At 38.4% G+C, this 22998-nt stretch overlaps 1 protein-coding gene and 1 non-coding gene across 2 annotated transcripts; both read left to right on the top strand.

Annotated features, from left to right (window-relative positions):
* Positions 1-1149: 1149 nt before the first annotated feature.
* Positions 1150-10079, top strand: TCF24 (transcription factor 24). Its single transcript, XM_025167555.2, has 3 exons — positions 1150-1649; positions 4149-4525; positions 8456-10079. Exons 2-3 carry the CDS (start codon positions 4160-4162, stop codon positions 8567-8569), a joined length of 480 nt encoding a protein of 159 aa, XP_025023323.1. The 5' UTR covers positions 1150-1649; positions 4149-4159; the 3' UTR covers positions 8570-10079.
* A 12693-nt stretch (positions 10080-22772) lies between these two features.
* Positions 22773-22851, top strand: LOC112540802 (small nucleolar RNA SNORD87). Its single transcript, XR_003084862.1, has one exon. It is a non-coding gene; the product is annotated as a small nucleolar RNA SNORD87 (small nucleolar RNA).
* The last annotated feature ends 147 nt before the right edge of the window (positions 22852-22998 follow it).

Below are 22998 nucleotides of genomic sequence, written 5' to 3'. Positions count from 1 at the left end.
AGCAGAATCAATATGCTTTCCATCTTAAACGTGATGGTGTCAAAAATAGATCAGGTTGATCACTGAAAATCCAGATAGTTGTACAATGTTATCAAGCATCTGATAAATGCATCTGATAAATGCATTTCTGTGTCTTCAAAGGCACAGGACTAATTCCATTAATTATCTCCTGCAGATGTATTCATCTTTGCAGGGAGAGGGAAGCAAAGTCTTAATATCCTTTCTATTGACATTTAGAGGAAATGAGAAAGATTAAAATTAGGAGAGAGCCAGCCAACAACGTTTAGCTCTTTCTCAAATGTTCTGTTGGACCCTTAATAAAGAACTGTACTTAATTTAGCTTTCCCCAACTTGGCATCCTCCAGCTGTATTGGCTGTGAACATTCATAATCTTCATACAGAATTAACATTGGTCAGGGAATTGTAGGAGTTGAAGTCCAACATATAAAGAAGACATTAGATGGACAATAACTGTCTTGATTTAGAAAGCAGAGATCTCTGGCTTCAAATATGACAAGATCTATGGTGACTGAAGCCTCATTTAGTTTATTTGTGTGGAAGTGCATAGGACATCAAGTCACACTTTTACATTAGTATGTGTAAGTCTAAACTTAAAAATAATGGCTAATATTAAAATAATACAGTGCACCTCAGTACAGAGGAGAAGGTTATGTCCAGTGACTTGTGTACTGGCTTATTCTGCTGCCCAGATGTTCACGTTCAATAGGCAGTTTCAAAGCTCCTGCTCTCTTTTAGGTCTGTACTCCAAAACAGACTTGGATTGAGCAGCTTTCCAGAGAAAAATTCTTTATCGAGTGGATATCTTTCCACACGAGAAATTAATTCTGTGCATATTAATATTCTGCATTTATCATTTATAAAAACATATTCGTTCTTATTTTATTTATGACTCATATGCAATGGTGCATGGTGCACCTAACCCTCACAATCTAATCTTAGAACAGGTTGTGTGTTAAGACGGCTGAGAGATCATGAGGTGCCCCGTGAGGTGCATGGCTAAGAAGGATCTCGAAGAAGCCTGAGTGGGTCCTTGCCCCATCCCAACTCCTGGTGACAGGAAGGAGTTCTCAATAGTCCACACCTTTCGCGGGACGCTGCGAGGCTTTTATTTTTGCTGGCCTAGAAAATTAACCAGGCTCGACTCGGCCCTGATCGTTCTGGATGGTGGACTGTCTGTAAGGGCCGGGCTATAACCTCGTCTGAGAAGCTGAAATACCTCCTTGTAAAAGCAATGGGAAGCCACCGGAGTAGCACGACGCCCGGAAAATTGCGCGGATCTGCAATCCTGTAAGTCGCCAGGAGAAGCCGAGCTGGCCTCGACGGCGACTCGGCTTGCCTGTTGCGAAGTCCTGGCTGGCTGTCGGAGGACGGAGAGGAGCGAAGATGGGGACGCACACGCTGTGGCTTTGCGAGGAAGCAGCCTCGGTTCCCCGCAGGCGAGAGAGCTCGCCAGGAAGGGCAGAGGGCGACGCGAAAGGGAGGAGGCGTCAGCAAAAGCCGAGGAGTGGTGGGCGCGCTTCCCCCAAGCCCTATAAAAAGCCGGGCTTCCCCGCTCCTGTTCTGGGCTAGATCTGCAACGGGGGAGCGGCGCGCGCTCTGTCTCCCTGATCGGGGCCCCAGGAGATCAAGTAAGTTCTTTCTGAGGCAACTTTTTAATACTCGCAGCGGTCACTTGCGCTCTTTGGGTAGATATACGAATTTGGTCGCCCTCTGATTCTATAAACACTTCCTTGCGCAGCAGTTATGCGTTCTTACCAATAGACTTACGACAGGTCAAGTCTTTCGAATTAAAGATCCTCAAAGCAGTTTGCAGGGAGTTGCAAGTATTGCGCTAAACACGGAAAGCTCGTTGGATCCCTCTGATTTTCCTGAACTTTCTTTACTAGAAACCACCGCCTTTACTCATGCGCATCCTGGTACTCTCCTTTGAATTTTTTAAGATTCAAGTTTTATAACAAAATATTCGGCAAACAAGGCAAGCTTAGAGAACAGGCTAGTTAAGCCTTGCAAAACTCCCCGGTGCAAAAGAAAATCAAAATAATTTTAAAGGGCTTACTCAGTCTCTGTCATCTGTAATCAGGAGTGCTAAAGTGAATTTTCGTTTGCTTTGCGATTTACTTTAGAAGTAGGTCTCAGCGTTCTTCTGTAGCCAGTGTGCATGTAAATGTAATCTTAATATTTAAAACACATAGAGAAATTCTAATTAAACTAGGACTCTGAATAAAAGTAGCATGAACTTAAATATGTCTATCACATCAGTGGGAATCTCAAATACATTTTGGATTGAGACAGCCAATATTATACATACATATTTTGTCTGATTGCTCATGTTTTAACCATGTATGTGGAAATAAGCCCAAGAGATATTTTCCCAGCCATGCACATATTCAAGTAGATGTGTAGAATAGTGTTTTTTACGGCAAAACCTACTTTTCCCTAGATACGCGGGGTTTTTATTTATTTTTATTCATTCATATATAAAGGAATCCTAAATATCCAACAAATTCATTGACCTGGAAATATAGATTTAATTGAAGGACTCACTCAATTGTATTATATGTATACAATCCTTTACATAAAGTAGCTCAATTATAAAATAATCTTAATTTATAATTTTAATATGCTAAATGTTAAATATTAAAAATCTGAACAAATGCACAATTACACTAAAAAATAAATATTTTAAAACAGCAAAGAATTGGATACATTCATAAACCTATTTAGGCCTTTACAAAGGGCAAAATTATAGGGCAATCAGGTATGTTTACTCAGCAATAAATTCTATTATGTTTAATGTAAATTATTATCCAGTAATCCATTTTAAATTTAGAAACTTGGAACTGAAGTTGAGCCAAATCAAAATCTGAGCTCTCAAGCTGACCAGGAAAAACTTCTTAGAGGCACAATTATTTAAATCCTACCTTCTTTTTACCCCTGTGTCTTCTCCCCTTCATTGCTTGATTGCAGAAAAGTATCTTCAGTTGAATGGAAAAGTCTGTAACTGAGAAAAACCTTTGAGGGGAAACTATTTTTATTCCACCACAGACCCATTGATACAACACAGGGTGAGGTATAGAAATTATATTAATCTGGCATAATTTTTATTATTAGAGTTGTTGAGAGTTGGGCAGCATACATGTTTAATATATTATTGTAGCTGTTTGCTAGTTTTGCTAACTATTGTTAACTGTAGAAAATATATTATAGTAATTTATAAGGCACCCAGAAGAAAACTGTCTTCAGTAAATGTAGGATTTGCTGAATGCAAGCGCAAGTCAGATGCAGACTCCAAAAGCATACATTTTTCACAGAATTCCAAATGATGTTCCAAATCATTTCTTTATCTTTTAAAGCCATCATGTATCAGTACCAAAGAGGAAAGCAATTCAATAAATAAGCTCACAATTCAGGCTTACATTCTTGTATATTTACTTGGAAGTCTTATTGGTAGAAGTATCTAACCTTAGATAATCATCCAAATAACCCAAGAGGGTTGGATCTCTTTAGTACTTAGTTGTGGAACCACCAGAAAATCCCAGGTCTGTAGTTTGGGAAGTACCTGGAAGTAAAAATAAGTGCATAAAATTTAAAAAAAAAAATCCAGGAAGATCACTTCCACATTACTATAAAGAAATCTACTTTACATATCCACTAAGTAATTAGGAGCTATGTTCAGCGTGACCTTTTACGTTTATCTGTAGATTTTATTAACATTTCGGTGCTAATCATATCTGCTAGATACTAAGTCACATTCATAAGGATTCCCTTCTTCTCAATAGATATTAGATGTTAGCCCCAAATTTATTTCAAGTTAAGATGCTTAAAAGATGTCCTAATATACTGTTTAAAGTTGGTCATTATTTTCTGAAAATTCATTAGAATTATGAATCAGTTGTCTGAACTATGTGCAGATGATTTATCAGCTGAATTCTCCCATCTTAAAAATAAAACTGCAAGGTTAATGGTTGCTGGCACAAAGATACCAAATTAAGAGAATACACTTCTGTATACTGAAAATTGTGGCAGCAAATACTTAACAATCAGATTGCAATATAGTTATAAAAAAGAAAATGTAGTTGTGACAATCCAAGGTATAAGCTGGGAATTAGCATCCATGTTGGTTGCAGGTTTGTTACCAATGGACTATAAAAGTGCATCCGAGAACATCAAGGAGCTCGATATTCCATGCTCAAACGCCTCTCTGCCACCCTCCACATCTGGCACGAACTCCTTAGGACAACGGACTGGGGCAACTTTGGGGAGACCGGCAGCAGCCAACGCGGCCCGAGAGCGTAGCCGAGTACAGACCCTGCGGCATGCCTTCTTAGAGTTGCAGAGAACTCTGCCCTCTGTGCCACCTGACACCAAGCTCTCCAAGTTGGATGTATTACTTCTAGCCACCACCTACATTGCCCATCTCACCCGCAGCTTGCAGGATGAAGAAGAATTGCCTGGTGAGGGCTTGGGAACTCTGAGAGGGGATGGCTACCTACACCCTGTTAAGGTAAGTAGGGCAAAGCAAGTAATATTTTTTTCCCTAGAAGATCCAATCATGGAATTGTTTGAAAACCTTTCAGTTATGCAGAAATCTTCAGACAAAAAGGCATACTTAAACCATTGAAAAACTACTAATATACAAGTACACTAGTCTATGCAAGAACTCTTTAGCGTTACGGAATCAGTGGAATCAATAAGAACCAACTGAACCACAATTTATTGATGTGATTCCGTATGAGACTTCATATAGACTTAGCATTAAACCTCTGTGTACCATAACCATTATACATAATACTATGCCCAATGTCAGGGACAAGGTCTGAAATGAGTCCCATGTACTACAAAGGAATTTATGCCCTATGACAGTGGTTCTTAAAGTGTTTGTCCCAATTACCCCTTTTCCTGGTATCAAATAAAAACAGACTCTGTTTTTATACACAAGCATTTTGGCAGCGGCAGTCCCAAACTGGATCCTCAACTCACAAACATACAATTACAAATTGCTCTATTGCCCCCAGGATATACCCAAATTATCCCATTGGGGGTAATTACCCCCCAGTGTAAGATCCACTGCCCTATGAACTATATTTGGATTGCAAGTTCAAACTACAAAAGGTCTTTCCCTTGCTACTAGCTCTTTAATAAGTAATTTCTTTAATACATTACACTTAGCTTCGTTCAGGAAACTACTACTTAAAGGCCTAGTAATCAGGAACTACTTTAAACCAAACTAAGTGGAGCTTGGTGTAAGTAGTCCTTTAACTTTTTTTTTTTTTAATCTGCACTCAGTCGTTACCGACTCTGCAGCGACTGCTTCTTTGGCCGAGTCCTTTGCAGTTTTCAAGGCAAGGTGTTTCGGAAGTGGTTTGCCAGTGCCTCCTTCCTAGGGCAGAGCCCAGCTGGCGAGCGCAGGAGGCAGGGTTTCCGTTGCTTCGTGCCTTTTTTGGGTGAGCGCAGCTTCCGCGCTACTGGCAACTGCTCCTGACTCCTTTTGCAAGGCACCGCCAGCATTTTTCCTCCCACCGCAGTGAGAGTACCCATTTATCTATGTTATCTAACAGTAGGCTTGAATGAGCCTGTATTGCCTTTTTAAAAATAATTTTATTAAAAATGTAGACCAATGATGGGCTTGATTTATAATAAAAGTTATTTGTCCTCTAACAAAAAATAATTATATTTTTGATTTTTTTTTTTAAAGCCAAATTCTGGCTATAGCATAGGGGTACATACAGCAAAAATGATAATGTAGAGCAGAAAGTAAAGCATATTCCAAGACTAATTGAAGTACCATTGATATTAGAAGAGCACTTTCAAGTAAATGTCAAGAAACCAGGTGTTGGCCATGATCAACAGACCATACCATAAACACAGTACAATTGGTTCTGCATTACAGTATATTTAACTACTGAAGGTTTTTGAATTAATTGTATGTTTTTATATTTAAATAAGCTGTATATTATTTCAGATGCAAGACTTGGAAAATATTGTAAATATTTTATTTTCAGGAATCATGGCAGAAGTTATAGAAAGTGCAATTATTTACAGTGTATTCTTCATAGTGGCACTTTATTTATGTTCTACTTAGATATCATCTACCACATTGTCCCATTTGGCAAGGCAGCAGACAAGATAAAGAGCCAGACCACTAAACTGCAAAACTGGATGGCATTGAAATGTTTTTCTGTATTTCTTTGCCATCATTTAGAGGCTTTCTGAGTTTTTGCAGTTCTGGTAGCCCTACCGTTTACCTTTCTTGGCTAATAAAGAGTTCTAGGAACCTCAGAAACATGCACACACTCTGGATAGATTGAAGCAAAAGGAGAAGAGGATGGCAGAGGATGAGATGGTTAGATAGCATCACTGAAGCAATGAGCATGAAACTGAGCAAACTCAGGGAAGCAGTGAAGGACAGGAAGGCCTGGCGCAATATGGTTGATGGGGTCACGAAGAGTCGGACAGGACTTAACGACTGAACAAAAAAAAAGAAGAAGATACAGATAGTCCTTAGTTAACCGTGGCAGTTGGGACTTGAATTGCCATCGCTAAGCGATGCAGTTGTAAAGCACAATGTCACGTAACTGCGCCGCTTAGCAATGGCAATTCTGGCACCCCCAGTTGCCATCGTTAAGCAAATCACCACAGGTCGTTAAATGGGGCTGTCACATGGTCACCATTTGTGACCTCCTGCTGGCTTCCCTATTGACTTCTCTTGTTGGAAGCTGGCAAAAGAAGGTCACAAATGGCAACTGCAGGATGCTGTGACTTCGTAATTGTGAGCCTGGCACCGAGCACCCAGATTGTGATCATGGGACTGCGGGGATATTGTGATGGCCAAAATTCAGAGGAAAGGTCATAAATACCACTCGTTCAGTGCTATTGCAAGTTTTAACAGTTGCTGAATAAGTGGTCATTAACTGAGGACTACCTGTATTGCCCAGTCATATGATTTGGATTTGTTATAATCAGTGTTTCTACTAAAAAAGATAGGTTAAAATCCTATTTAAATTTGTTTGGGAGGAAAACTTTTTCAGTTCAATGAGACTTCTAAATAATCATTCACAGGACCCTATTATATATCTATGATACAGTTGCAATTGAATGTTTCCATCTGCTTATAAAACCAGAAGAGCCCATTCCCATTTCTTCACAGATTAATAGAGTTTATTATTTTACATTAGGGTCTGGCTAATAGCTCTGAGAAGCAAATGGCACTGGCAATTATTATTTTAATAAATCTCACCGTTGGAAACCTGTGTAGGTTGTATATATGTGTGACATGCACTTTGATCTTGTGCTTGGTTATTCCAGATAAACACAACTAAATCAATGGGATTTATTTTCTAGAATGTGCATGTGTAGGATTACATCAGCCCTACTATTAGACCTTTGAGTTTTTTCTAAATGTAAAACTTACAATGTAGTTTTTACTAATCTCATATTGGATGTGGTGTACTCTTATGAAAACATGAACATTTTTTAACAATCTGATGTGAAAACACACATGCATGAAAACACTTGTGCTATTTTCCTCTTCAAGCAGAGTGCTATTTTCCTCTTCAAGCAGAGTATATCAGCAGTAATATCTAATGTAGGACAGTAGTTATGATGATTTAAACCTATTTGTAATAAATTTGTAGGCTTATAGTTATTTTTACCTCCTTTCACTGACTTGCAAACCCTTTGTAGAGATAAGCTGTTAGTAATTGTAGACACAATAAAAATAAATGCAGGTAGTCCTCCACTTACGACCACAGTTGGGACCAGAACTTCTGTCGCTAAGCGATGCAATCATTAAGCGAGTTGCACTTGATTTTACATAAGTGCGAGGACCAGTCGTAAATCACTTTTTTTCAACACCATCGTAACTTCAAATGGTTGTTAAATGAAAGGTCATAAGTCAAGAGCTACCTGTAGGTATGAGAGCCCATTCTACATAAGAAACCTAATGAGGTATCAAAAGTCTCATTCCTCCTCCATACAAATCTACATAGTTCTCCCTCCCATGTCAGCCTTGCAAGGTAGTCCAGACAAGAAGCACACCCAGATGAACTAGTTGTATCTATATTGTAAGGATACATTAACAGAATCTTGCAAGTCTGAAAGTACGTTTTTCCCCCATTGCCTTTACAGCCCAAGAAACTAGGGAGGGTCCCTTCTGGAATGTTTGCCACATCCACTTTCCTGCTGTGGGCTAAGCTGCCTCTTACCTGACTGTTCCCCTGGCTGGGGCTCTTCCTCCTGTCTCCCAAGGTCACTCCCACATACCATTACACGTGCTTACTATTTGCAGTGCAAATAGTGCAAAGGATGGGATAATTTATAGTCCCATAACTGCTAACGGTGTTCCTAATTGAAGTGGCTTAGTTCACGTAATTGCTAATAAAGTTCCTTCATTTGCGCAAGCGGTACTAATCTACCCTGCAACTTTCTCTTCTAGAAATGGCCAATGAGATCACGCCTATACATTGGAGCATCAGGACAGTTTTTGAATCCTTCAGTGCAAACAGAAAATGTAAATCAAGGAGAAACCTCGACAAATTCTCAAATGTAATACTGTTTTTTCTTAAGTGCTGTTGTATTTATTATTCCAGATATATTTGAATTAAAATGAATCTTCCAGTATCTGTGATATTTCTCCCAGTTGGCAGCACCTTTAGTAGGTAGGCTTGACATTCAGCATCCTGGTTCAGATTGCTTTCTTCACAGCCAGAAACAATATGTTCATCTGAGCTGTGCAGTGTAATCCATCTGTTTCTTAAATAGTTATTATAATTTCTCAAAAGGCAAAATACACTTTTCATTGTACAGATGTTGCTACTACTGAAATCTGCAAGATCCTGGCTTATGTGTCATCTTGTTTGTGAGAACAGAATCCTTTCTTTCTGAAGAAATGGCTGAATGACACGTGGAGCTGGTCCTTAGAATGAATGCAGTGGATAATCTACAGCCATTCAGGCAGTGATCTTTGCTGATAATTTATAAAATGTGGATTACCTCTGAAAGTTGTACCCCAATTCTTAATAAATCAATCAAGATAACCCAGATGGTCATTGTTTAAGTTAATGCATCCAGGCTTTTGAGAACATAAGAGCTCTGCAGAAATATTTCAAGGATTTCAGTGATCCATCTAGTCCTATATATTCAGGTATACCTATTAATATTTTGCCATATGCATCACAAAATTGCTCTATATGACATAAGGCAATAGTCTTCTCACACAGGTTGTCCTCAGCATTTGGCATGCTGAAAGGTAAATTCTGAAGTCAGAAAATAATGTGTTTAATAGCTATTGAGAGCTCAGCTCAGTGTTGAAGTAGCTGGTGTTTTGAAGAATTAATCCAAGAAATAACAGCATTGCAGAACTGCACATATGAATTTTACACATGAAATTCTGTTGATTTTATAGAGTCTCAGCAATAAAATATTGTTTTGAAAAATAAGTTACAACCTTCGCTCTTTCTAAAAGTATGACCAAAAATCTTTGCACAGGGTATTGTTATAAACTGTACATCTATTAATGTTTCATAAACATTTGATCATATTATTTATATGTGTATGTATAGTCACTTTTCAATTAACAATTCATGTATCTGATGAAATTGATCCTGAGAAATGTATGCCCTGTCTTTCTATCAGTTTGTAGGGTGCCGGAAGATTCTTTGCTCTTGCTGCTACAGATCAAGAGAGCTCTCCCACTGGAAGTATTTATTACTTACATGTTGTTTTTAAATAAAATTACTTAATTTTCTCTTAATTTGTTGAAGTGATTGTGTGTTAACTAGGTAAAGTAGAAACAAAAGATATATCAAAACATAAGTGTGGCATAAAAACAATGTATGCAGCCTTATAGATTAAATATGGTTATTATACCTTTAGTATAATTTGCTATTGGTTGTGTTTATCTGTATCTTGAATGTACTAAGTATTTTGGGAAAGAGCTTACTTCTGTGGTTTAACATATGCGTATGCTTTATAAATGGTGCTCATTCCAGAAAATGAAGCTTGCATGCTTGGTTAGTTTGATTTAATATATTTGCATGTAAGCAACAGTGATTACAAGTACAGACAATTTTTCTTATTGTATGAATAAATTATTTGCATAATTGTGCCTCAAATAATGTTTATTATTATGTATTTTTTAAAACTGCCCTCTTGAAAAAAAAAAAACAAAGAAATGCAAGCATTTTCTGAGAAGCCAGGAAAATCAAATAAAAGGTTTTTAGGGAATTGTACCTCTTTTAGTAAAATTAGGACTTTAAGTAAATTATCGTCATGAATCAGGGCACTTACCATAATTCAGCAATGTAGCTGTCCTCAAAGATTGCATTTTTAGCCTTTAGCATTAACAAATTGATCTGTCCAAATGAGTCTCCATTGTTGAAGAAAAGCTTTATCTGAAATAATCATCGATGATGTTTATGTGCCATCAGGTCATTGTCAACTCTTAGTGACCACAGAGATTTTTATTTTGACACACTGTTACTTAAAAATATATATATACCTCATGTATAGATTTTTAAAAAAAATCCTTTACATTACTTTTAAATTTTTTAAAAAAATTATCCTGCCTTTATTATTTTTATAAATAACTCAAGGCAGTGAACATACCTGGTACTCCCTCCTCCTATTTTCTCCACAACAACAACCCTGTGGGGTGAGTTGGGCTAAGCGGGGGGACTGGCCAATAGTATAAATCAAAAGATAACAAATGCTGCTCTGTGCACTAACTCTATAACTCACCCAGAAATCCTAAATTCAGAGGGACTTACTCTCTAACTGCAGCCCAAGACGCTTGTAATTTTATATTGAATGTATTTAAAAGTTGGCCACTGAATCCTGAAACAGCTTTTTCTCTGTTCCCAACATAGCTGTCCCTACTAAATCTATAATAAAAAAAAGGTTCCTGCCCCTGCCATATAATGCAGCTCTCAAACATGCGTTGTGAGAAGTACCAAAAATTAACTTTAATTCCACCAAAATATAAACATTTCATAATTAGGATACATCATGATTTGTTGGCATGTACATAGAGAAAAAAATATTTTATCTGCAACCTAGTTTGAAACAAGTCATTTTAATCTCATTTCCATTTTATTCTCCCACCCACCACTTCAAGGCTTTACTCTGCACAAAGAGTACTCTGTTCTAAGTACCGTAATCTCTAAAGAACAAATGGTGACTGGCAAGGCATATATTAACACAAAAGATATTTAACCTGAGGGTATAATATTGTAATTATAAATTATAAACATGAGCAGAAACACATTGCTTACATTATTTAAAATAATTTTCCTAGGCTCAGGTTTATGTACATATTTGTGTGTGTGTGTGTGTGATGTCACATTTTTGCATCAAAAAGTATGATAGCAAATACTCCTTAATAGATGTAATTATTCTACATTGTTAAAATTTGATTTCAAGTCTTTATAGTAAATGCTATGTATTTTAAGAAAGCTTTGCAAAAAATATCTTTTCCAAAATATGCAGTGTGATACAATGGTATTTGAGGTGTGTGATGCTATTTTTTAAAATTTAAAAATAATCTAAAACACATTGTACATATACTACAAGCAAAACAGTCCATTCCTGAAGAGCAATAATCTGAAAGACTTAACATATAAGAAAAAAGAATGGCAAAGAAAAGGGATAGGCAACAAAATCAGGCATCTGTTTTAAGGTTACACAGTACTTAAAATGAATGGAAACAATTGATAGAGGACACACAAATCCAGGAAGAAATCCCATAATTGCTCCTATAGTAGGAACACTAATGCAAAAAATCCTGAAGGACAAGAAAGGATAGGTCTACACTAGCATGCCTTCACAATTAAAATGCAAAAGAAAGGGAGTAGAAGAACCCGGTATAGCAGGGTTCCTCAACCTTGGCAACTTTAAGATAGGTGGACTTCAACTCCCAGAATTCCCTAGCCAGCCTTGCTGTTGAGGAACCCATCTTAAAGTTGCCAAGGTTGAGGAACCCTGCGGTACAGTACTAAAAAGTGATACCCAACTTCTGCCTCCGTAGAGATTTGACATACTGGCAAAGATCTGAACTTTACAAACTTCTCAGCCTCTTCTTCGCTGCTGAAGCACTCCTAAAATTTACAATAGAAACAGAAATGTTCTACTTCCACCAATATCCTCTAGAACCAGTCACAATACCCCCTTTATTAACCCTGCAATCTAAAGATTCAAAAGGGGACTAGAAGGGACTGTGTCTATTACAAACAATTTACAAACTAAATGTATATCTATTAAATGGACCAATCTGCAGTGATTTCCCTGGCAAATTCTCCCAATGGGTTGGCTCAAGACCTTCCCTGATTGATTATACCCTAATCTCATGGAATTTGATTACTTCTGTACAAAAGTTTTATCTAGATAATCAACCTGATAGTGATCATCTTCCAGGTATTACAGTTATAAAAGCATTTGACAATTACTTTATGGAAACAAAACCCACCCCAATTTTGGAACCGGATCTAGAGCTGGGGCTGGTCCATGTCAGATGGACTCAGCCACTTAGTGAGCAAATTTCTCAGCTGCTTCTATCTGAAGCAGCACAGCAATTCCACTCTACTATAGTTGGAGAGAGGTCTGGAAATTGTCCTTTGCAGACATTCACCCAACTGATTGAGTTACTCCAGCCAGTGCTCTCCACCCAGATATCAAGGAAGAGGAAAAGACAAGGGGACAGAATTTATCCCTCTCAGCCCTGGTTTGATACGTAATGTTTTGAGGCCAAGAGTAAACTGATCAGGGAATTTAAGTTATATAAAGAGAACCCAGCTGAGCATTCCATCCAAGATTTTACACTCCTGAAGAAACAGTACAAATATCTTTTACAAAACAAGAAAAGAGAATTCACTAGGGCTTCCTGGCAGCAATTGATAACAGCATCTCAAGCCAGAGACTCGACTCTATTCTAGCACCTGATAGCTTTCCATCCAATTGGCAGGCCCTTTTCACTTCCTCACCTTTTACCTGCATCTGTGTGAGAGGAGCATTATATTCACAAGAAGAGGCTCCTAAATTTGACTTAGTTCTTAATGCTAACGTGCTCCCTAATTGGGCTCCAGTCACAAGTGGTGAAATAAAGATGCTCATGAATCAGCTGGTAAAGCTCCTGGTAAAGCTCCAGGAAATTACTTTATTACACCTGAAATATTATGCAGTAATTTGGAATGGAGGACCCCTGTTCTTGCTTCCCTGTTTACTTACATCAATCACACTGTGCAAATTCCAGAGGACTGGGGCCCAGCCATTATCGTGCCCATCTAAAAAAATGGTTCCCGAGACCTGGCTGCTAATTATAGGCCTATTAGCTTGTTAAGTACAATAAGTAAGTTCTATTCCAGACACCTATACAACAAATCGATTGGATTGATTTAGAGCATATATTGGCAGATGAGCAAGCAAGCTTCAGGTCTGGATATTCTATCTATGAACATACCCTTATACTTCAACATGGGACCGAAAAATATACATCTAAGACAGGCTCAACAGTATATAATGCATTCATTGATTTTAGGTCCGCATTTGATCTAGTTCTCAGAGCAAGGCTTTGGACTAAGCTCCTGCACACCACCATTGATAGACAGTTACTGGTGTTTATGCATAATCTCTATAAGAACTCTAGAATCAAAGTTCGATGCAGTGTGCAAGGCCACTACACTAATGAGATTCCAACTCACAGAGGAATGAGGCAGGGATGTATTTTAGCTCCTCTGTTGTTCAATCTATATATAAATCCACTTGTGGCCAAAATAAATCAATTAGAACATCACCTTTCAAAACTAGCAAACACATATTGCAACTTTGTTGTATGCAGACGACATAGTACATCAATCACAAATGCTAATCGGACTTAAACGAGCCCTGAATGCTCTGGCTAGTTACTGCTTTGAGGAAGCACTTGAAATCAACTATAGCAAAACTAAGATTTTGATCTTTGCAAAGAGATCTAAACTGCATGCCTGGAGGATAAATGGCCAGAATATTGAACAAGCAAAATCCTTTAAATACTTGGGCATGGTTTTCCACAGCTTCACTAAATGCCGTACACCCCAAAACTATGCTATACAAAATGCTCAAAAAACACTGGCTGCAATTCAATCCTTTAATTTTACCAGAGGAGCACAGCATATCCCAGCAGCACTGAAACTATATTCAGCTAAGGCTCATGTACGGCTACTCTTGGGTGCCCAGCTAGGACCTTTCCTTTCCTTTACTCCTCTGGAAAAGGTTCAGTCCAAATTCCTAAGGGCTATATTCCAGGTAGCCCCCTGTGCTAAGGAGGGAGGCAGAGTTGTTTAAAGTTGAAACAGGTGCATGGACTTGTATTATAGCACATTGGCTGAAATTACTGTTCTTTCCCACAGGTTTGAGTTCTTTCCTTATTGAGGACAATTATAAATCAATATGGTTCAGGACTATTTCACAAAAACTGCAACATCTTGGCTTCTCCAGGGAGGTGTTCCTAATAATGGGCTATAAGCGTGCACTTAGTGCATTTAAACAACGTATCAAAGTTCTGAAAGTCCAGCAGGACCAGTCTGCTCTACCTAAGAAAGTTTTCCTGAGCAGTCAAGCTCATTTTTATAAACCAGCGAGATACTTACATTATATAACTACCTCCAAATTCCAAAGGGCGCATTGCAATGCTCTTTCCACAGCAGTTTTGGAGGGCTGATACAAAAAAGTTCCATATGAGCTGAGATTGTGCACCTGTGGAAGAGGGCTTATTGAAACTACAGCTTATGTCCTGCTATACTGTACCTTCTATAAGGACTCACGGCCCCATTTTATAATTCCCTATTTGATAAAATACCTAGGAAATTCTTATCTTTTTTAAGTACAGTTGTTGCTATCTGATCAGTATGATTCAGTTTCTTTGAACGTACCTAAATTTTGTTATACTGTCTGTAAAATTAGGCAGCCTTTGATTGCCCACTGATGATCCCACCATTAATATTATCATGTTTTTTAATTTCATTTTAATGCATTTTTATTTGTATTTATACAAATTTGTATTTTATTTGTAATTCTGATCTGTGGTCATAATAAAATATTGATTGATAGTGTGATGGAATGGAATTATGAAGGCCAGGCTCAGGGAGATAAACATTTTCTTAGCTCGCCGGAGGAGCGTGGAAGCTACAAGAGGATGAGACTGGCACCTCCCTGAGGAATTCACTGTTGTGGCTGGCTGACTTGGGAGCTGGGGTTTCAGTCTGGGAAGATTCTTGCTAGAGGTTGTAGCTAATAAACATAGATGAACTGAATTTGCATTGTCTTTTGGAGTTCCTTGGGCTAGGCCTGACATCAATCAAGAAAATGTTTATCTCCCTGAGCCTGGCCTTCATAATTCCATTCCATCACAGATAGATTCTTCTTACCAACCCTTCTCTGTCTAATTTTAAATCACATTCTGCTTTTGGATGTCCCTGAGATCACAATGATATCAAATAAACCTGTGAACAAATTATAGGGCCTTTCCACATTTGCTTCTAACCATGGAGCAAACATGTCCTGGCAATATCTTTTTTTTCTGCTGTGTTCCCATGCTGTTGCCTTCATCTATTCCCCAGCCTGTAAGTGAAAAGGTTTAAGCCATTATGCTAGTGTTAAAGTGTCAAATCAAATCTTCATTATGGTCATAGACCAGCATAAGGAGGGTTTGGTAGTGTTAAATAAGTATTTTCTCCTTTATCCTCCCACCATCCAAAGGTGACCAAAGGTGACCTTAAGATACTAACCTTTGTCACCCTCATCCTGGAGAGAAGTAAGCGATCAGCAATGATTGGGAGTAGAGGAAGTGGTAGGATAGAGATTGGCAATTGGGACAGCAAATGTCATGCTGACAGTTTTTTTTCCACTTCAGTGAAGAATGGATAGCAGTGGGACAGTACCATAGCTAGGTCAACTGGCCCAATTTGGCCGCTACTAGCATGGCTCAAGTCAGTACTGTTGCATGAATCAAACTGCCGTGGTTGTGGTTTCTTGTTATTGTGTTACGTTTTAAATGTTTTTAGGGGGGGGGGTGTTGTAAGCCGCCCACAGTCTGCTGGAGTAGGCGGCCATAACAAATTAATAACAATAGCAATAACAATAGTAATAGTAATGATAATGATAATGAGGAGGAGGAAAGTTTGGCTCCTGGGGACTTCGGGACACAACCATGCAGCTTCTTGGCCACAAGCCTCCCTTTGCCTTGTTCCGGGATGCCTGTTTCTTCGGTTGCCTCCCCAACATCAGTTCCCCGCTCGAGGAGTTCCAGCCAGCCACCTTTTGAGCCCAAACGCGGCCAGGTATGGCCGCCCGCTGGGACTACGCTCTCCACAATGCTTCGCGCGTCCATATTTTTTTAGGGCCGATCCTACCGCGAGAGGGCGCGCCGTTCTCACGAAGTTTCCCTGAGAAACAGCGCGGCGCGGTAGGCTCGTTTCTTGAGGGAGCTTGAAAGAAAACTGGCGATATAGCATTTCGTTTCTGTTTTTAAAATCGTCCTGGCCGGCGTAAAAACTCGGTGGTATATTGGACCTTCCGCACAGACGGGAGGAAAATTCGGCCCAGCCAGGAACGCAGGCAAAAAGCCCGAGCGGCCTTGAATCACGTGGCCTCCAGAAGGACCGTCGTGCCTCCCGGGTTTGGGACGCTGCTGCGCCGCGTGACGGAGGAGCCGCGCGAGGGCGTGCAAGGGAGGCCTGGGAACGCGTCCGCGCGGTGCGTTTAGAGTCGGCTGCGGCTGAGCGCCCGAGAAGACGAGCAGGTAGGCCTCGCGTGCCTCCGTTTTGCCAGGTCGTCCCTGGAACCGCAGAGGCCCCTCGGTGCCCCTCTCCTGCGCCGAGGGGCGCGACCGGGCAAGGGTACACTCCGGCGAGCAGGCAGCTTTTAGCGGACGGCACCGAGGGCTTGGGAGGTGGGCGTCTGGCGGAGGCGCGATCGCTTCGGTCTCTCTCAGAGGGTTGCCTTCATCGGGAAACGGTTCTTGGGCCGTTCAGAAGAGCTCCCTGAGCGATTCCTTGGAGCCTCTCTCTGCCTGGCGAGCGTGGTCCAGCGAAAAAAGGACGGTGGCGCCTCCTCAAGACAGCGCATCGGTCCTCCTGAGACCGAGCTCTGCGCCTCTTCGTTCCTTCCCGTCGGAGGGGCTAAGCCTCTCCTAAGGCTAGTCAGAGACCACCCCATCTCTTTCGATTGTGTGGCAGAAGGAGAGCGCTGGTGTGTAAGGAGGAGCCATCCCGTTCTTCCTACAGGTTGGCATGGCACTGGAGAGGCGAGTTTGTTCGTCAAGGGTTGGAAAGTTAAGAGATCGATGCTCATTTTAATAATTTGCCCTTAAAGTCACTAGGCTCTCCTGGGGACATACCCGATATGAATAGGGAGTCTGAGCTTTTTTTTTAATGGTTTTTATTGAAACGTTTAAAAAGGAAGATAAAAACTAATACAAACTAAAGAAAAAGAAAAAAAAGCAAAGAAAGCAAAAAGTGTATGAGAAGAAAAAAAGTTAAAGATAGAAAAGAAAAAAGATACAAAGAAGTAGCTTCTGATATTCTTCACAGTAGTTATCAGTACAGGGAGTCTAAGCTTCGATTGCTTGCATATTTACTTGCTTCTCACATTACTGGCTTGCCAGAATGCAAAAACTCCTTTCTGTAGTTTACAACATCAGCTCCTTACTGGACTAACTTTTACTTGCTGAATTGTACTTTCTGTCTGGGTAGCATAGCCCAGAAGATTGGATTTGCTGAGTTGAATCTGCTTTGCTGTACTACTGGGATAGAATGCAGACAGGGACTGGGGATGACGCAGCTGCTCCTCCAATCTATAAAAATGCCCCCTTCTAGGTTGGGGCAGTGACAGAGATTGGGCCAGTAGCTACTCAGTCTACCACTTTGTGGGACTGCAGATCAGTTTCCCATGTCAAACAGTGGTAATAAATTCATGGAATAGATGTGATAATTTGATTCTAACTTGAAGAGCATCTAAGAAAAGTAGCTACCAAATCTGAACCCAGTATTTTGGAAGAACATTAAAAATGAAAGCATTTATTTAATGCAAAAAGAGTTCGTCAGTCCTGGAATCTGCAAAATATTACTCAGTTATGCTGGATTGCAATTTTTACATCTGTCATGCTGAACAAATTACTTTAATAGTGTATTTTTTAAAACCAGTAGAAACTAGTGCAATTTTTTCTGCTATGGTGAGTATTGAAGAGTTTCCAAAATTTATTGACTAGATTAAACTACAGAGGCTGGGATGATAGATGGAAGGAAGGAAGGAAGGAAGGAAGGAAGGAAGGAAGGAAGGAAGGAAGGAAGGAAGGAAGGAATCAGAACTGCAGTAGTGAATATGAAAGGACAGAGTTATGATAATTTAACCCACATGAAAGCAAAGAATGACAGAATATAAAACATGGCTGCAACATTGAAGGCCTCAAGCTTTTTTTTGTCCAGAACCAGTTTGTTGTGTTTAATAACCAGATGCTGCATCTTAATTTACTGAAGCTGTTAATTTTTTAGTATAATTCAGTATATTTACATTTTTGTATCAATCAGCTAATTAATTAAAATTCAAAACCACCGAATGTAACAAGATGGAGTTGTGCAAAAACAGTAGAGGTTATCTGACAACAGTATATGATGCCCTGATATATTGTAATTAAAGTGTGTGATGTATTACCTGTAGCTGTACATAGAAGAACAAAGGTATGTGGAGTGGAGGGATAATTTGAAAGAAAGTATATTCAAATTCAGATTTCTATATTCTGTGGCATGACATATTAGATATACATATGTAATATTGATGATATACAGAAGCAGTAAAATAGTTTGATAAAACAGATTCATACTTCCAGTGTTACCAGTTAGATGAAGGGTTCTGAAGTACTACACAGATTTTAGCAGAGAAACTTAGTGATGTTAATTTTCTAGCCATGTAAGTAGGAAGATCTTTCCCTGTAACTGATTTTGATTATGAAGTGCAAGTTGAGCTTGTCACAAACCATAAACATAATACAGATGGTAACCAAATTCTCTGTTGTGCTATTCTGTCACATGAGAAACTACTTAAAGAATACAACATTAAATTTGGAGTGCTATACAATATTTTTTAAAAACTCAACAAAACTAAACTTGAAAACTCACACTGTCAGTGTGAAGCAATAGAGAACCTCCTGATCGTGCTAAATTGTGAAACGTATGGTAACTTGAAAGCATTTTCCAAATATATTTTGGTAGACTAAAGGATATTTTGGAATATATATGTGCAAACAAGATGGTCATACCTTTTTCAAATGTTTTTATTGTTTTAGGCATACTTCTTGCACTCCTTGTAATCACTGCTAGTGCAGAACCTGATTCCTACAAACTAAAGTTAATAAAAAACAGAAGAATGTACAGATTCTTCAGAAGAAGCACTTTGAAATACACAGGAACATTTCTGTAGGATAGCTTTTGAAATTGTTAAAGCCAATACTTTTTTCAGGCTTTATGGTTGCTTTCTGAGCTTTCAGCATGCTGCATTTCTGTGTGTGGTGAATCACCTCTGCTGAGATTTGCATAATCCAGTAAAACACCTGCACTCCATAATAATGTAAGAAAGGATCTTGTGACCATATCAGTAGAACACAAATGGGCCCAAATTCTTGATATTCAGGAAGTAGAAAAGACATGAAAACTCCCATTTTGATTATTATTCAAACTGAAACATTGACCAGGAAATTTAAGTTTAGTAGTAGTTTCCAAGTTAATTGATTTTGAAGACCCAGCACTTTCCTTTTGCTTAGTGCAGAGAAAGACTTTAGACCAGGGTTTCCCTTTTAGAAGTTTAAAAGAGCTATGGCATTTCTTGTTTCTGTGCCATCCTGTTTTAAAATCATATTCAGCTTATTATGCAGTTCTTCCTAGTAATTTGTTTTGTCCATTTTGCTCAGCCAAGACCTGCTACTATGCCATGATTATGATGATGATTATATGCCATCAAGTTGTTACCAACTCCTAGCAACCATCTAGATTTTCTCCATCACAATCTATAACTATTCTTTCAAGTCTCCCAATGGTACGTTCATTGCCATTGTAACTGAGTCTTATCCACCTTGCTGCTGGTCATCCTCCTCTTCTCTTTCCTTCCACCTTTCCCAGCATTACAGAATTTTCCCAGAGAGGAAAATTTGCATAATGTATCTGAAGTAGGATAATTTGAGCCTCGAGTGAGAACTCTGGGTTGATTTGTTCAATGACCCATGGGTTTGTTTTCTTGGCTGTCCACAGTATTCTCAGAAGTCTTTGTCTGTCTGTCTGTCTATCACACTATATAGGTAGTCTTCATTTAGGGACTGTTCACAGTTATGACAGTGATGAAAAAGTAACTTTGCAACCTGTCCTCACATTTACAACCTTTGCAGGTCTGAAAGCTGAAGGAGGATCATAAGCAAAGTTGCAGTTTCACTTAGCAACAGCTTCGCTTAATGACTGGATTGCCGATCCCAGTTGTAGTAGCTAAATGAGGACTACCTGTACTTGAAGGTTAATGTGTTATGTTTATGCTGAGCTTTCTAATCCTTTTTTATTTGGACAATAGTGCTATTTGCTGCTTTGCTTCAGGCAGAAAAATGGGTTAAGATGACCCATTCAGGAGTCTGCTATCTCATTAAATGTAAATGTAACAAAACATCATTTCTAATATTACTTTCATTTCCTAAAAGCAAAAATAAAGTATTTGCTCTGCATGAGATATTGTGTAATGTATTGGAAAGTACAGAAGAGTTTCATAAAATTTACAATAAATGATAAACATAATAAAAGAATATCTATAAAAATAAAAAGTCCTGTTCAAAATGGTGGCCTTTTTGTTTTCTGTAGTAGGACCCAGGGGTTTTTGCTAGTGGGACATAAAATAAAATACATTAAAGTTTTACAACCACTGGAGTAGGCAATAAGTATCATTTTTGAAGCATGCAGAATATGTATGTAACAGGTATTTTAATATCATCTATCTTTTTGCTGTGTATAAAATTGCTAATTCCTATTTCCATTTGTGTATATTTTCTAGAATTGGGTGGCTTTTAATTAAGGTTTTAAAGAAACTGTAGGGAAAATTTATTTTGAGTATTGATTATTTTGAGTTATTTCCAGCCTGCCAAGCTATCTGAATGATGATGAATTGCACAGGTAGAGATCATTACTGCAGTTGATGTCTTCATAAATCAGTAGCACCAGCTAAGATGTCCTAGTTCTAATGATTAATTGCTGCTTTGTCAATGGAGGGATTGGCTAGAGAGTCATCTTAGAGCCATGACCCCTGCCCTCTTCACTCTGTAACAGTAAATTTAAGCCTAGGAATTCCATTTTATTGAGACTTCGGTTTGATGGCTTTGGAAAATACAGTGTACTTAGCTCTCAGTCTGAACCAAGTGTGTAGGGAATATGTTGTACTAGCTCAGATAGCTAGAGTCCCAAAGCAGTGTAAGTTATAATCCTTAACCATAGTCTCATTCTTACTAAACAAGAGTGACTATAAGAAGGGTTATTCATTAGAATAATGCATGCATAAATAGTTTAACTCTGGATATAAGTCTTTCTTTGTAGTTTTTCCATGAGTTTTAGCAACAGCAGCAGCAGCCCAAATCAATCCATTGTAGAATAAAGGCCTCTTCAGGTATTTTCTAACTGCTTCAACATGTTGCAAGTTGTTTCCAGTTAATGTCTTTGCAATTGAGATATATCATCTGCCCAGTATTTCTTTGGGCACTTTTGGGTTTTTAAAGTCATGTGGCATTCAGTCAAGAGCTGTTGTTGCCAGTTTGAGTAAGTTCCTTGTGCAGCATGGCCAGCTCATTGGCTATTTCAGTGAGGCTATCTGGTTCATCTTGTCATATGTTCCTGTCTGTTGGCTGATCCATTTATTTCTTTTCGTGTCACGCTGTTATGTTAAACATTTACCATTCTATGCTTTTCTTTGTAACTTTCCAACTTTGGTACTATTTTTGCATTTATGAGTAAAATATAATATTGTGTACTCAGTGCAGTTGTATTACAGATTATGTGCATGGGAAGTAGCATGACCTATTTTATTTCAGTGGCAGTAGTAGTTGACATCAGTAGATATCATGGGCATAGATTAAACATTTTAAACAATAGTAATTAGAGCATAGTGACTCCTATATTAATACCTTATGGAGTAGCAACATATGAATAGTAAATTTACAATGTTATTAATATATTCTTTTCAGGAAAAAATGATTCAAGTTATATTCAAGGAGAGGTCCAGTGTTCTAGATGTGCTTTTTTTAAAGGATAGTATAGAATGAAATCTCCTGCATACCCACATACCAAGCATTCTATAAGCAATAAAATGTAATTTAAAAAATCCTGAATGCTTCCATTTTATTATTCCAGAATAACAGTGTAAGTTATTATATGAAAAGTGGTATTATACTTAAATATTGCCAACTGTTTGATCTCCGTGTATTTTTGTTTGTTTGTTTTCTTTGGAACCATCAATATGCCTCCATGGACCCCAAATTAAATGGTAAGTATTGCTCTTACTATATAGAGAGAGCAAGAATTGTGATTTGGATTAATAAATGCATTTAAAAAGTTGAATACATATTGCTAGAAGATTAAGTTACATGAATGCTTCCTTGTTTTATTTTTTCCCTTTTGAAATAAACAAAAATGTTCATTTGCAAATCAGTACCAAAATGGGAAATATTTTAATGCATTTTTTTCTTTTTGGGATACATATACTTTATCTCTGGCACAATGATGATTTTCTTTTGCCGTTTACCCATCTGAATGTGTGATGTGTATTTTCCAATTCTGAGGTGCCAGTAAAGCTTTAATTAGGCCAAATAAAGTATTTGCTAGAACATGTAAGTTAAATATTGGTCCTTGTTTATATTAAGATGTGTTTCAAAAGTGACTTATTTTCCACAAATAGTCATGAAATGCTGTTCAGAATTTGAGAATTTTTTATTTA

The sequence above is a fragment of the Python bivittatus genome, unplaced genomic scaffold (assembly GCF_059951505.1).
Source record: "Python bivittatus isolate LINGU-HERP-01145 unplaced genomic scaffold, Pbiv_v1 ctg000840_np1212, whole genome shotgun sequence".
NCBI classification, from domain to species: Eukaryota; Metazoa; Chordata; class Lepidosauria; order Squamata; family Pythonidae; genus Python; species Python bivittatus.
Note: the sequence above shows the minus strand (reverse complement) of the source record. Positions and strands in the feature narration are given on the sequence as shown.